The sequence below is a fragment of the Neopsephotus bourkii genome, unplaced genomic scaffold (assembly GCF_033783945.1).
Source record: "Neopsephotus bourkii isolate Nb327-2 ecotype Australia unplaced genomic scaffold, CSIRO-AGI_Nbou_v1 NB_272, whole genome shotgun sequence".
Lineage (NCBI taxonomy): Eukaryota > Metazoa > Chordata > Aves > Psittaciformes > Psittacidae > Neopsephotus > Neopsephotus bourkii.
The window spans coordinates 1870616-1887071 of NW_026900781.1; the positions used below are offsets into that span (position 1 = coordinate 1870616).

A 16456-nucleotide genomic window follows, 5' to 3' on the forward strand; every position below is an offset into this window, starting at 1 on the left:
AAACAGATGATAGCTATCCCCATTTGCAAATTTCCCCAGTAGTATGTCTAAATGTTGCTAAAGCTATTTCAGGCTGACAAGAAAGGGAAGAACAATAGGCAGATATTGCCTACAGTTGTTCCCTTCCATATGGGAACTCCAGAAAGCAACGCTAGTCTCCATACTGCAAAGAAGCAGTATAAATTCCTCTCAGTTGCTAAGTTATGTCGTAAGTAAAGAGACCGTTGCCTGTTTACTTACCTTCCAATTACTTAAAAAAATTGGTAAGATTTCAGTCAGAATATACTTGTGTTCTATTACAAGCTTTTATCGCATTTTTTCTGGAGGAAGTATTATCCAGAGCTACACCAAGTGTTTAGTTTCTAATTAATTCTGGTGAGGTTACTCTTCCCACTGACTCTCAGAAAATATTCACTAAGGTATACTAAAAAGTGCCATGAAATTTAAGTTGGGAATTAGTAAACAGAATTTATACTTGGCACAATGTATGTCATATACTCTATATGCTTCAGACACAACCTCATATTCCATAACAGCTTCCCATTTTCTAGGACTTTTATGCCAAGGAAAATCCTTAACATATACTTCCTAGGATATTGTAGCAAAATAACTTTTGAGTGTAATAGCAAGGTCATGTTGTTTTTTAAGGTTATTCATTAGACGTGATAATAGAAAGATGCCAAAAAATAACGAACAATCTACGTAGCATTCTGTTCTGAATCTAAACAGCAAAATATGCTAAAAAACATGAAACTGGAGGGGCGCACAGTTTTTCTCTTACGCTCACATTTATGATTTACAATATCCTACCAAATTTGTCACTTCACAGCTGAAGTGCTTCATTTCCTTGAAAGTGTTTGTGAAAAACTTAAAGGCTTTGATGCTAAAAAAAGACATAACTGACCTCTCCTTTTATTAATTTCTGGAAAGAAAAGTAGTTGTTCCTACTGCATGATCATACAGATTTCAAATTATATGCAAAATCATAATCATTATTTTTGGTACTGAAGTTGACTCACATCACCCTTTTCTTAAACACAAATACACCCACCAAGTCTGAAAGGCTCTAGTGAATTTTAATTAGATTGTGTTTCTTAGTTACTGATCCCTTATTTCCTATTTACACTTGATACGTAGCTAACAATGTTGCTGAGTTACCTGTAGGTATCAATTTCAGAAGAGAACTGCACTTTGAAGTAATGGTACTAAACAGCAGAATGCTTAAAAATATATATATAATTATATACATACACCTTTCCTTTATAAAACACAAGATTTACAACACTTCATAAACAGGTCATGTTTAACAGTCATATTTTTCTGAGGGAAATCAGGCACTTCAGCTCAGTATCAGTTTCATTCTGAATAGCGCAGCTTGAGACTCCTGGTTATTTTTTGGAACTGAAAGTCTTCAAATGTATATATAAGATGAAATATTTAAGCATTTATACAAATGGTTTTGCTAACCTCGTACTGTCAGCTTGCTATATAACTGTGAGTTCATTTCCTTGTCTCTCTTGTAACGTCGAAATTCATCAACAGCTTCCCGTACCACTGTGACCGTCAAAACAAATCCCTGTTAAAGATATATAATTATGCAATTCAGAGTTCTTGAAATTGCTAGAATAGAAATACACAAGTAGAAACAATACACAGAGTAAGAACATGCACTTAGAATTAATTTTTTTTTCTTATTTCGATTTTGGTGCTCTCCTCAATCTGTTAAACTTGAAGAAATACAGTTATAATTAAAATAACTCATAGAACTTATATTAAAAGTTATAATTAGAATAACTACATCCCAAAAAATGCATAATTTATATTCAATTTGAAATGTAAAATTTAAAATGCTTTGGATGAACTAAAGACAGCTTTTATAGCTCAATAAACATGTATCTTCCACAAATTTTCGGGCTTTACCAAAAACATGTAAGTCTTCAATTCTAACATTAAGGTCAGTGCCTTATTCCTAACAGACAGAAATTAAAAGGTAAATTGATGGCTACTTTAAGTAATTTTGCCATCTTAAATGTACTTATTTACCAATAGGTCACAAATATTCACAAAGAAAAAGGGGGCTTGTTCACAAGAACTAAGTATCCAAATGCTTTGGCTGCTACTTTCATTGCTCCCGCTGTAGCTTCTGCTGGATGAGCAGTGTGCTACATGCAGTTAATATGGTCTCTGGCCTCAAAAGATGGTAAGCTAAAAATACAGAACAGTTTAGGGATAAGCACATAAGAGTTTCCCCTTTCCCTTCCTACACCTCTCTTCAGATATGGTCTTCTGACTTCTTAAATGCAAGTCCTCACTCTTTCTCCCACAGTGAAGGGAAGTCAAATTTTCAACAGTAAAGGTATCTTATAAGTAAGATGGATAAAAGTTCAAATATTCCTCCAACAGATAAGATTCTAGAATATCTACCTAGCTTCAGATACGCACCTATACATTCTTTCTACAGGAGATAATCTCTATCATTACACTTTTCTTGCAGAAGTCCAATAGGTTGCCAACCTTCCCCTAAACTCTTAAGGGTAAGAAAGAAGTGAAGGTGTAGAGTATTCCTAAAAAAGTTTTGACTAAAATTCACTTTTTCAATAGAGAGGGCTATTTTGCAGTTCCAGCCCAAAATCCCAAAGCTTACTCTCTTGAAACCTTAAACACCTCCTTTTGTTCAGGTTTACATTACCTACAACGCTTACATAAGATCTACATAGAAGAAAAAAAGTACCTTCGCAAAATGCATTAATTTTCACTCTTAGGGCATAACTGAATGAGCAGTAGGGTTTTGCGCTTTTCTGGCAGCAGCATTTTCACAAGCCTTGGCAGAACAGGTATTTTAGCAGCATCAAAAAAGCACTCCTGAAGCACCTTCAAACATACCTGCCATTTGCACATGATTAGCCTCCAGGTAAAAAGAGATTAACTGGATATTGGGTAAGGCTCAGTATGCATGATAAAAATGTAAAACATTTATCTCATTAACTAGACAGTAATCTAAGCACAGAATGCACGGTGTTAATTGCAAGAATTTCCTGTAGTGGTCACCACATCTTGCCTAAGCAGCCCAGTACAGCTGACTGTGACTACGAGGAACAACTCACTACATTTCCCTTTTCCTCATTTGCTCAAAGGAACTTGATACTCTTCCAAAGGGAAGCTGATATTGTGAAGCCAATCTTACAAAAAGCCCCTGTCATCTTTAACTTTAAGCAGTTAAGCATCTTTAGCATACTGCTCACAAACTTGTATGCTTTACAACCTTTGTATGTTGGACTCAAAATGAGAAGTCCATCCCCTACTGTGCAAATGACAACAAACCAGTAAAATAAAGTCCTGTTTAAGAACTCCAGCACTTGATGTAAGCATATTATGCTGTTTGTTGTAAAAACTGTTGAAGTAAAAACCAAGCACAATGGAAAACTCCAACACAAACAAATCAACCCCCAAACAAAACCAAACAAAAGAGAAAAAAAAAAAAACGTGTCACTAAATAGAAAATGAAAAAAAACCCAAAAAAAAACACCCCAAAACCAAAAAAACAACTCCCCAAACCACCCCCCTCCCAAAAAAAAAAACAACAAACAAACCACTCTCCTGATTATGATGAAAATTTATCACCAGTTAGATGCTCTTCAAAGAAAACCAAACTTACCTGTTAAACAAAGACAGCCGAATGGGTCCAAGTCAAATGTCTTATATTTTTATCATACCTACTGAGCCTTACACAATATCCAATTAATCTCTTTATCTGGAGGTTAATCATTAGTAAAAAAAGCTATTCAAGAAACAAGTGAGTTGTTTAGCAAAAAAGCACTACCACTTAACAAGATGATGTATTTTCAAACTGTATGTGAAAACTGGGAAAAAATAATTCAAAATATCCTTGAATAAGATAAATACATCTGTATAGAACTGATTATTTGGAAACTACAGTATTTTCTCCCTTCTTTGGGCAAGGATAAGACAGGCTGAAATGCTAAGTGATTTTTATTCTTACTGCCCCACTAGTGTATACAGCTGTACAGAAAACTTGACTGGGAAGAAGCTTCCAAACACAGCTGACTTCCAGCTTTTCTTACTGTGTCAGTGACAAAGACCTTTGCAAATATCCATTTCAAATCCCACTGTTGAACAAGCTTTCTGTCTTGGAAGTGTTATTTTGGTGCACCAGAAGTCAAAAGTTGTCTGGAAACAGAGGTGTGAAGAACCTCCAGGACAGTCTCTCCATTTATCAATACTTAAAAGGACACATGTTGCAACAATTAAAACAATGAAATCAATCCAGAATATTTACTCTATTGACTTGTTAAAGAATGACCTTTACTCAAGCAGTCAGCATGTCATTGTCCCGTTTGAATACCACTGAGAATAAATGTTACCGGAAAATACCTTTTTTAAATAAATTTAGAAAATAAAGCAGTTCTTCCTGACTTGCTTTTAAACCTGGTGTGGAGAGGCCAGAAGGAAGATTAAAGAGAAGGTAATGATCTGGTTACAAACAAGAAAAGAATTCCAAATCATGGGAATATAGCTGGCAGACTACCAAAAGGGCCTCTTCCAAAGAGAATACAATTTTCAAACCTTAGGAAACCTGAGTCAGAAGCAACTGGTTTGAACAATTTCCCAAGAAAATACTTCAGAGGGCTCAATAATAAGACACACTGAAAGGAAACCACTGCGACTGGCAGGGCAACTGATTAGAAAAAAAACACATGTTTAATAAATACCTTATTTTCAAGTTGCAATTTTCTCCTGCTTTACTCGTGGCTTAAATATTTTATCTCAGTTTTTGTGAAAAAAGGACATGATCAAAACTGATACAGAAGAAATGAAAAAAACATTATGCTTTCAATTCTATTCTAGCCTGAAAACATAAAGAAGCAAGCAAATAACAAGAAAGGTAACACACAAATTACCTATGTTACTAAATATGGTTCTCTATTAGCTGGATGGTATCTGGTTTGTTTTTTTAAATCTCTCAAGTGACCAGCAGCCAGAAAGGAGCACTGCACACTCAGACCTAGCCAGTCAACAAAAGCTGGCATCCAGCCTGTGGGGCAGAAGCGTGGCAGGCAGGCGGAAGGGAGGGCTATCAACAATGCTTCTGGAGTATCTGCTGTAAAATACCATAATTTCAAGGAAGGATTTTACTTCTGTTACATACTTTAATCACTATAGTTTACCAGTTGCAAAATTATGAAATGTATGCATACATAAACTTTTCATCTGAAGTTACAACTTCTAGTTAATAGTATTTTTCTGTTTACCAGAGGAGCCCAATATGTGTACAGGTAGCCTATTTTCAATGCTGGGACAAACTGTGAGCAGGACACGACGAGAAAATAAAGATTCAAGAAAAACTTGAACTGTTCATATAAAACCTAAAATGAAAAAAAAAATACAAAATAGATAAATGCCTTAAAATTTGCACACATAATGCACATAAAATTAACTTTATCATGATAGTAGATATAAAATCATTACATGGCATATATGGTACTATGATAGTATTATATAGCTGAATATGCTCTATATCAAACTACATGCACTACAAGGTATTTTTAATATTATACTGCTATTTTGGTTGGAAAAATTATTTTATGCCAATGCTTCTTCACTCTGAAGAATCAGTTTGCTAATTTTTTTTAGATTTTTGAAAACTGGACTATGTGAACTCAATCTTTATGAATATTAAATATGTATCAAGATCACTGTGTAAAGAAAAAAAATTTCTTCCTGAAAATACAGCACAAAAAGTAAATCTTATTTTTTCCTTAAGTACCAATATTTAAATGCTATTTTATCTGGCTAATGATGTTCTTTTGTCCTAAAAACTCCATAGCCCAGCCTTAAATAATAATTAAAAAAAAAAAATCATTGTCATTAAGTGAACAGAAACTGTTAACAAAAACATTATCCTAGTCTATATTATTTGAAGTTCTAGAGACTATCAAAAATTGACTAGGCTACACCATGATGCTCTGCATCTCTGTGAACTCCTTGTTACTTTCACACACCACCTTCCCTTAGGGCACTCTATCCTCACCACAGCAACTGAGGTTTATCCTCTTGCAGGGGTGGAAGCTCTACAGCTCATCTGCCTTCTTCCTGAAGTCCTCTGGTTCTCAAAGGGATAAAAACTAACATCAAGTCAGACTAACTCCTTCACAATTACCATTTCCCACTGTTATTAAAAACAGTGAAACTAATCACTGGTCAAGAATAAATGTTGCTTAGGAAAATAAAACAAACGCTACAGAGTAAGAGGAAGTGACACTGCTCTTTTGCCAAATGGCTATCATAAGGAAATCTGAGAATAAGGCAGTAGTATTCAGTTTCCACAGGAATACAAACTAACACGGGGGTTTTGAGATAATTTAGAAGAAATGCTTAGTATTAAATTTCTCAAAAGATTAGTTTGAAATAAGTACTGGCACATAAAATATGATTATTAATAAATCAAAGGTTTGGGTTTAGCTCCAAGATAACTGTCCAAGTTTTAAGCGAAGACACAGTAACCTCATCACAGAATACAGTGTGCAATATTCCAAAGGAATGACAGATGCAGAGATTCTTTTGGTAATTAAAAGCAGTACTTCAGTAAGAGCATGCTCTCAACACTGCTTTAGTTACAATTTCGATTTTAAGAACATTATTCATTTTATAGAATTTTGAATCTTCAAAGACTTGATATATTTCTTTAGTAGGGCAGAATAATATGGCACCTCTAGCAGGATGATGAAAAAAATCTGAAATCTTAAGAAGCAGCCCATCATAAAAGACATTCTTTATGAAAATTTACACAAAAGTCCTAAGCAGCTATACCAAGATACCCAAGAAACAGTAAATGAAAATTGAACAAACTGTGTAAAGGAAGAAGCAGTAAGCATTTTACATAAATGTTAGGAAATCAGATTTTATTTTGGAAATACTACAGCTCTTTTAGACAGTAAGTACAATTCTGTTGATCTAAACATTATTTTAAACTTGTATTTTGATATGAAATTGTTGAGTACTACCCACTGCCAGCTGCAATGTTAAAAAAAAAAAAAACAAACCAGAAAAACAATTTAAGCAGAGACAAAGCTTCACATGATGAAAATTTCAACCATGGTAAACCATTAGAGTTAATATTTACAACTTAGTTACATCTGTGGGTGTGGAACGAATACAGCTATATTCCCTACAAACTATTCCTAGTGCAACTTGCAACCACATTAAAAAACTGCTACACAGCATTTCTAATCAGTCAAAAGTATTAATTTATGTCTAAAATTAAAACTTACAACCATTTTATTTTCACCACCTACTGGGTTTTACATTTAGGATCTCACTTCATTTTGAAGTTACTACTGAGCTTCCAACTAACTCCACCAAAAGTCTGATTCTGCTCATACCATAAAAACCAAGATTTTCAAAAGATCAAAAAAGAACAAACATTTTCCCTCTCAACAGGTATTTGCAAGCTACAACTGGTCCCCACAGGCAACATGAATCTAGTTTAGGATTTGTAATCACTGCAGATTTCCAGTCACAGTAATCAATGGCTTACTATATGCTTAATGAATTTTGTGACCTTTAGGAAATCATATATAGCTTAACCAATTTCAGTGTATTTAATAATTTAAACTTTGGAAGAAAACATTTACTTTGTTCAATACAGATGAGAATATTTTATCTGCCTGTGAAAAGTGACATTTTATTTCTTTGACAGAAGATCAGTCTTAATTACAAAGCCATTAATTTTTTTTTGCCTTGATAAAGAAATGTATTAGAAAGCACCTGTCAGTCATTGGACCAAAGAGGCAGAAGAATAGAATCAATACTCTTATAAATCTGCATAATCACTTTAATAAAAAATTTAAGGCAAAGCATGTCTGTAGTCAAATCTGGAAGCCATTCAGTTTTTGCAACACAACACAGGACTCTTGGACAGTATCAGTAAAATTATGAATAAAAGCATTTTAGTAGAATTTATTATACCACAGCAGCATGCATTTTTAGGTTTTAACTACTGAAGCTTCAAAACCAAAAAGAAATCACTATTTTTAAAACTGCAGTAAGAAATACAACTCTAAAAAGCACTAGCTTAGTAAACAAGGCCTTACTTGTTGTCATATAAATTGAAAAGGTGGGGTGTTTCTGTCTTTTAAGGAGTTGCCTGCTTCAGAATATTTATTATGCTTTCAATGCCAGGGACTATGAGAAAATATCCATGTGAGTACACTGCAATTTCCAACTGTTTATTTATTTCAAAAGGCTTCCTAGTATTTTCACAACTGACTGTGTAGAATGCTTCTTTTTTAAAAAGAGGATTACAAATCACGAACAGAAAAGTGCATGGAAATCCATCTAAAATTTCTAAAGCTTCACTGAATTCCAACCATTTAGTCATACACACTGCACTTCTTTAGTAAATATCCCTTTGAAAACAAAACAATTTAGTAAAATAGAAGCCTGGCTCTCAACTGTCAATTTTAATTGAAGACATCAAGGTAAATTTTAACAGAAAAAGAAGAATCCACACAAATAAAATCATATTTTTGCAGCATCGTCAAAAAATACACTACAGAACATAAGTCAGCCCAACAACAAAAAATGGTTACCAGCCTTACCCCAGGTATAAAGGTAAAGATGTTGTATTTTTGATTTTTTATGGCATTTTTGGGGTATTTTTCTTCACACTTTTCAGGACACCCAAGCCACACTGTACGAGCCTTTAGCTCTTTCTTTCTTCGGCAAAGGTTTATGAGCCAATCAGCACAACTGAAAAGAAAAACAGATGTTCACTTTAAAACTAAAAATTTACTATATATGACTACTGTTTCCAACCTGGAACCCCCAAGGTAAATACCTATGAAAAACAGGCTTAAAAATTTTGACCGTATCTAAATAAGCAAGCATGACGCTGACCTGCAATATTTAGCTCAATTACACAGTACTCAACTCATTCAGACATATACACACATAAACACTTGCACATTCTTTACAGGAAATCCTAATAAAATAATTACAAGTTTTACTACACCTTGCCCTGACACAGGTTCAATAAATACTACTTCATACAAGTCTGCATTAGCAGTGACTAAATTCTCTTAAATAATTAACTCATCCCTCATACATTATAGTCCTTTGGCTGTAGTCTTTATTTTGTGTAACTGAAACTCAAATTACGCTTATGATTGAAGAGGAAATAAGACTTTGTTAAATAAAGTTAGAAACATTTCAACAGCTTTGTATACTATTACCACATAATTTGTAAATCCTGGTTTTCCCTGTAAGACTGCTGTGTGGCAGACATAACAAGGAAGTACGCCTAATGCCATGCTGCCAAATATTTTCAACCAAAAAAAATCCCAACCCAAACCTATGAAAATGCAGATCACCTGCACTGAACTTCAGCTCATAGGAGAATGAAAGTGCATCCCTGCCTAACCAGCTTACAAATCTACTCAAGAGAGTTTAAACAATGAGCAATGAGATAGACAAAAAAGAGGTCACACCCACCTTCCAACAACTGCAATTTGGACAACGACACAGGAATGAAAAGACGAGTTGGAGGAACAAAAGGCTGGCAAACAGAATGCTACTGAGGCTCAGCAGACTACTTACTAAAAAGAGTAAAACAAGAAACGATCTGGATGTGACTCAACTCACATAATATAATCAGCCTAGAGAACTGCTACGACTATCCACAGGGGTGGATTATTAATGTAGGTGAGTACAGATGGTTTGGAAAGAAGAGCGGGCCTGCCATACACTTGTTTTACAACCCTGTATCTTAAAGGAAAATTCTCTACATTTTTTAATACTGGGGCAAGATGCCCTAATCACGCTGGGTGTCTGTTTTAGAAAAGTGAGTCAGGAAGACTAAGCAGACAAGCCTTCAGTGAGCACCTACTGCAGCCGAAGCACAAACCTAACTGGTCACAGTGGATTTCAGCTACATCAGCAGCTGAAGTTGAAAGTGACAAAAAGTGACAAGCGTTTTCTAGTGAGGTTTTGGAATATACTGACAACATTTTTGAAGCAGAAATAAAAAAAAATAATAACCAAGCCGCTCTTTTAACTGTATTTAAACCAACAGAAAGGGTTTTGCTGAGAAAGGGAAAATTCCGATACAGTCACCTCAGCAGTTTCCCAAATAAACTCTATAGTAAACTTATCTGTATGTAGGTTTACACCTACAGATTTCACCTGAAAGGAAAAAAGTCGTAACTATTAACATGTCAAGAGCAACCTTTAAAATGGAAATAATTTCCCTTTGAGAAAGCACTACTGCTTGAGAGTACATGTTCTCTCTTGACTCCTGGAGCTTTGAGCACACTGCTCTAATGATGTCTCTGCCCATGGATGGGGCGGTTGGATTTGACAATCTTTAAAGGTCCCTTCCAACCCAAATCATTCTATGATTCTATGTCTCTAATAAAACTTACCTCTCAAAATATCTCTAAGGGAAGTAAAGGAACAGAGTGTCAGAACTGATGAAGTTGGAAATATCATAAATGTAGAGTAGCTTGTAATAAACACAAAATAATTCCAGTGAAGTTCTGCAAAGCTTTATCTAGAACTTACCGTGTAACTGATTATCAAGTATTTAATTTTTCAGACAACAAAAAGCCAGAAGAGACAGGAGTACATGCAAAGAGGAGATGAAAATTCAAAGCTGTCTTTACAGATTGGAAAAGCTACCTTGAAGAGACAGAATGCAGTTCAACAGGCAGAACTGCAATACAGGACACTTAGAGAGAAATAATCAACCATACAAAAACAGAATTGAAAAAGTTAGCAGAAGCATCTCAGAAGAGGAGGATTCAGTTACTGCAGAATGATAAACATGTGGAAAAAAAAGGAAAAAGAGGCTTACATCTGGTCAGCGTGGACAAGCACACTGCTAGCAAGTCATGAATATATCTGTTTCTCAAGCCAGTGCTAGCAATATCTCAGTTGGCTTACAATACCATTTGAATACCAAATTTCAACAAACATGCCTATTGGCAAAACAACAACTGTGCACAAGAGCAACAACAATTACAGGTACAGAGCACAGGGAAGGCTTGTCTAAGATACACCAAAATAGAGCTGTTCACAGAAGGCTGGATGTGGACCTAATACAGTTTCAAATATGTAACACCTTCAAAGAGGAAAAGGACAATTATTCTCTAGGTCCACCACAATTAAGTAATGACGGACTTCAACTGTGGCAATTAAAGCCAGGTGGCAGAGGACTGGACAGGATGGGGCAATTAAAGCTAGGGGGCAGAGGACTGGACAGGACACAGACAATAAATATTCCAGAGACTAGGTTGGAAAGAAACACTTAGGGAGAGCTAGAATTGTTCCCACTGCAGGTCTGTAAGATATGGTGAGACCTGACATAAGTGATGTGTGTAATTCATCCTGTACGGGCAAGGAATCGGCCTGGCAACCTCTTAAGATCCTTTCATATTCTGGTCTTCTGCAACTACAGAATTATGGTACACACAAATATGCAGGGAAGAAAGACTGATAGCTTACACCACCACAGTCCTACTTAAAATATTCCTGTCTGTAGCCTACGTTATCCCAGGCCTATTACAAACTAATTCCTCCAAAGACCAAATGGAATACAAAGTTATGGGGTCTTTTAAAGAAAACTAGAAATTGTGCAACAGTAAAATCACTCACAGTAGCATTCACTTTGTTATGGAAATGCCACTATCCCAGTATTCACAAGCTGACATTTAAAACACTTCATTTTCAATGCTGGGTTCTTAAGATTTCCTCCCTGAAGCTCCACTATGGAATGGACATAGATTTGGTATGATTCCATGTAAACATGCATTTTGGTTTTGTTATGAATGTAAGCCCATTCAGCAACTTTGCCCCTTTCTAATAGTGATAAAGAACTATTCTGCTGTAAAAAATTGTAACTGTTCACTCAACATTCAAAATTCAGCCCTGTTATTTAGCGACAGGTCTGAAAAAATCAATTTATCTTGACTACTACCTGAATTTGTCTTTAAAGCAAAATAAACAGCAGTCTTCGCATGCCACAAATGGTTCCACAAGCAGTTTAATGTCTGTGAACCTATACTGCTGCTGCTGAAATGGCTAGTACCATCCCCCTCCCATAACAAAGTTACTCATGCAACTGCATGGGTAAACTGGGCCCACAAACTGATTCTGCTGTAAACTAATGCAGAATAAAAAAAGGGAACTATTTCCAGTTAGATCTACCCCTGACCTTTAAAATCTGTAAGACCATAAAAATAGTCGAAACAAGGCAGGCTACATGCTTGCAGGAGAAGGCTGAACAATTCCACTCAGCACCTGATCAGGTTTACACTTGATAAAACTGCTCACAAAATTAAAGTTTTAAACATATTAGCTTCCAGGGAAGGGGGGCAGAAAGGATAGTACAAATGGAAGAGACAGCTTAGCTGTACAGTGAGAAGTATCAAGACATATATATAGCAAAAAAGTTCCAAGGAAAATAATTTTTTTCCTTGGGAAAGTGAACAAGCATGACAGCTTCTGTCTCCAAGCCCACAGACAGAAATTTCCTGAAGCCTTTGAAATTTTACATTGCTTACTTCAGTTTTTTAATTTAAACTGTAAACAGGATGAACATTTGATTAGGCACAGTCTTTTCTGTAAAAGAATTTCTTCAGACACCAACGATTTTTCTATTGCTAAAATTAAACATTTGACTAAAGCAACTGAATTATACTGCCTTCCTTGCCACAGAGTTTCCCCTTTGAAGCTACCTTTTCCATTACAGATGAACAGAGAACCTGAAACAGATGCCACAATGACCATTAGTTTAGTAAATACCGAACAGTACAGACACAAGAATGATGCCTGACTGGGAAACAAGAGTGATACCTTTGATAAAAGGGATTTGACTGATGCAGAGCTAACAACACTCAAGAAAATCCCAGATTATAGAAACATTACAGGTTATGCCCAAATCAGTATTGCAATGGTTCATATGAGTTTTACCACCTTAAAAGCAAAAAACAGATTCTGCCATTTAAAGTCTCAGCAGTAATCACTGTTATATCACAGAAAGAATAAGTGGTGAAGATGCTGGTCTTAAAATTCTGATCAATCTACATTAATTCAGACTTTTAAGAACAATGAAGTCTACCTGATATTTTGTAAAGTCATTATCAAAACCCAACACATAATTCATCTGTTCTCTGTGCAAGGGTTTTTGGACCCACTATATTTGTGTGAAACAAACACTGTGAGATAAATCAGCATAGCACTCTCCAAGCTGCAAATATCCTAAAGATAAATGTAAGATGTAACCTGATGAAAGCACACTTTGGATTTTACTGAAATATTCCATGTAAAACCACAGCATATGCTACGGATTAAAAAAAACCCAAACAAAACAATCAAAACAAAACCAACAACAAAACCAAAACAAAAAAACCCAGACATTTACACATTTAAGCATTTCAAATGTTCTTGCCTAAAAAAATTCAACACATGTACAGGAAGCTTTTTTTTTAAGCTAGCTATAAGACTTACTGCCTATAAAAATAGAATAGACTGCATATATTAAGAAATAAAATAACTAAAGATGTTTAAGATATATCTATTAAATGGCTTTTTTCCATTCCTGCATTACCTGCTTCCTAATGTACTTTTTTTATTTTAAAGAACAATAACCACAGTCTTTGTGTTAGTAACTGATGCTGTATTTAAAAAAAAAAGAAAAAAAAAGTAGTAATTGTTAAATAAGAACCCTTAACTTTTTCATAAATAGAACATATCTCTCAAAGTCAAAAGCTAAAGTAAAAGTCTCAACTGACTCTGCAGCTCTAATAATAAAGGCTTTTTTAATTTTCTCTTTTCATTACTTTTATCCTACAAGCTTAACTGCCAGTATCTTTCACAAAACACCATTTTCATCAGAATGGAAAGATAATATAAAAGCTCTATATTGTCTGCAAGGGTCAGCTTTTCCTTATTAGGTTTTAAGTAGCAGAAACTAGTTCTGCAAAGAAAACATACTGTAATTATTGTACTCAACAGGTAGCTTCAGTAATCAGGCCAAAAGCAACACAGTGGTCATGTCATTCTTAAAAGATCAGCATTTTCCCATGCTTCTGCATAACAAATGCGTTACAGATTAATTGAAAGCGTACAGGCCATCTTAGAGCCCAAATTAATCCGAGCATTTGATATCCCCTTCACTTCATATGGAAATGCCATTCAATGGCACCATTTTCATAGGGACAAAGTGTTTTTTGATAACAAGTGGAATGTAAATCTCATGAGAAAGAAATCAATCCAGCCCAAAGAACTCCACAGTATTGATCTATGTGCATTATAATTTCACAAGCTTGAAGAGAATTTGTAAGCTAAAGGGGAAATGATTACAGCCACAAAACAGCTGCTATATCAAAAAGTTTTCTTTTAACTGTGCTATGAAAGCAAGAAATAAGCAGTTTCTGAAGTTAAAAGTTATACTGGTTGAATTAAGCTTTCGGTTTGTTCAAAATCAAAGACAACATTTGATTTAATTATGTTTTTTTTCTTGTAAATGTAAAAAAAAATTTAAATAGCTACAGATTTGCAAATACGGTTCACACTATTCTATTTGTTAAGATCATTTTAACATACAGTGAATTGTCGAACCTTCCATGTTTTCTCCTGCCAAAAGGGAGAAACTTTTTCAACTAAACAGTTAAAAAACAGTTTGTGATGTAGCAACAAAACTCTGTAGAATATAAAATTCTAAAGCCGCAAAGTAAGAGATGGAAAACTGCCTCTTGCAAAAATGAAATTAATCCTAACTGCAAGACAGAAAAAAAAAAAAAAAAGATTTTGAACACAAACACAAGACTTTCACTGAGAACCAAAAAAACTCAGGGCCCCTCTGAGTTCAGCTCCAGACAAATGCCTAGTCTTTTATTGTGTTCATCTTTCTGTCACAGCTTTGAAAAACTTACAATTTAGTTTAAAGCACAAAAGGAAATTCTGGGTGTAAAAGCTGAAATGTCAGCCTCACCCAGTCTAAGGTACAAGACACTAATTTCCACAGAATCTGGGAGAAATTTTAAATTCTGTTGAACTGAGCAGGTTTCAGACTGCCATGCTGTATTTAATCTCACACTGCACTTAAAAGAATGCAATTTGCTTTCTGGAAATAACTTTCAGTTGTTTGCATAACACACATGAAAACTGTTTTCCCACAGGTTCCTCTCCCAGTGTGAAGACATCAATTCTATCCTAAACTGATACTTTACACCACAGAAAAAACAATGTAACTTGTTCTACTACACAACAGAATAACTGCATATATGACAATACAGTAGACTACAGGCCTCCTTATGATCTTCCTTACAATCACAGGCAACTTTAAGAACTGCAAATAGACATTTCAAAACCTCTAGTATACTGTGGGCACCAGCAAGAACTCATAAAATGTTATTATAATGAGAAACCATCAAAAAAGACTACCTGAACACTGCACATGCTGGACTTTTTATCAGTAACAAAGCTTCAGTGGTGCTCTCGGCCCATAAAAAACCTATCACCTCAACTGGTATTTACATACTAACCCAGAATTGTTTACCAAAGCTGAGCTTGTTATCTACTGGTCCAGTCCAGCCAGCTTAAGATACCATGGGATTCACCTTCCTTCCAGCTAATTTTCTAAGCAGATGTCTGCACCTTTCTTGTGGGATTATTCTTTGATTACTAATAACATACTGAAATTTCAAGCTTCTACCAGAATCTGGTCACGGCCCCACTCCTCAACCCACCCTCTTTAATTGTTTTTTTTTTCCCGTGAAAATCAAGTTACCTGCTATGATCTCCTGATACAGAAAACATTAATGTGACTAAAATGCCCCTTAGGTATAAATACAATATTAAATGGACTCTATTGTATCCAAACTCAGTTGCGGAAATCAGCAAAGGAGAAGTCACTCCTCTGATGTCTCTTTCTTAGTGAGGGCTTTTCTTTTACCCACCTATATTAGCAGTAAAATATGTATAAGATGCAGCATAATGAAGAATTCATAATGCCATTTCCTTGCTCTTCTGAATCTCAAAAATCCATCACAGTTATGGCTCAAGTATTTTAATTCATAGTAAGTTTAAAAGTTTCTAGGCCTGAGCTCCATTTAAAGCTGAAATGTACCTATCAATTTTTAAAAGCCAGAATGAACTTGAAATTTTGCAATCCTCAGCATTAATGACACTTTGTGACATTCTCTTACTACTGTTAGTTAGTTCCAATGTAATCTCATCTTGCAATTGCCTGCCTCTATCCAAACACTGTAAATTCTCTTGTCAGGGCAACTACAGGGTACAGTCTTTACTGGTCTACATGTTTTCCTGAAACTTACAGGAACATAATCATAGTAACTAATACTCACTAATACTTAAAGAGCTGAACTCACTGAAGTATCTTGTCCAAAAGGTACCTCAATTCTAAGATACGTCAAAA

At 35.1% G+C, this 16456-nt stretch overlaps 1 protein-coding gene across 6 annotated transcripts in view; it reads right to left on the minus strand.

Moving 5' to 3' along the window:
• ATP9B (ATPase phospholipid transporting 9B (putative)) overlaps positions 1 to 16456 on the minus strand; it is a 167526-nt gene that overhangs the window by 132892 nt on the left and 18178 nt on the right. For 5 of the 6 annotated variants that reach the window (XM_061346370.1, XM_061346367.1, XM_061346366.1 and 2 more), the window contains 3 exons: positions 8619 to 8769; positions 5271 to 5384; positions 1468 to 1576 (listed from right to left, as the gene is read on the minus strand). In XM_061346370.1, the coding sequence (XP_061202354.1) occupies positions 1468 to 1576; positions 5271 to 5384; positions 8619 to 8769 (374 nt within the window). The other variant, XM_061346371.1, reaches the window with a different exon arrangement.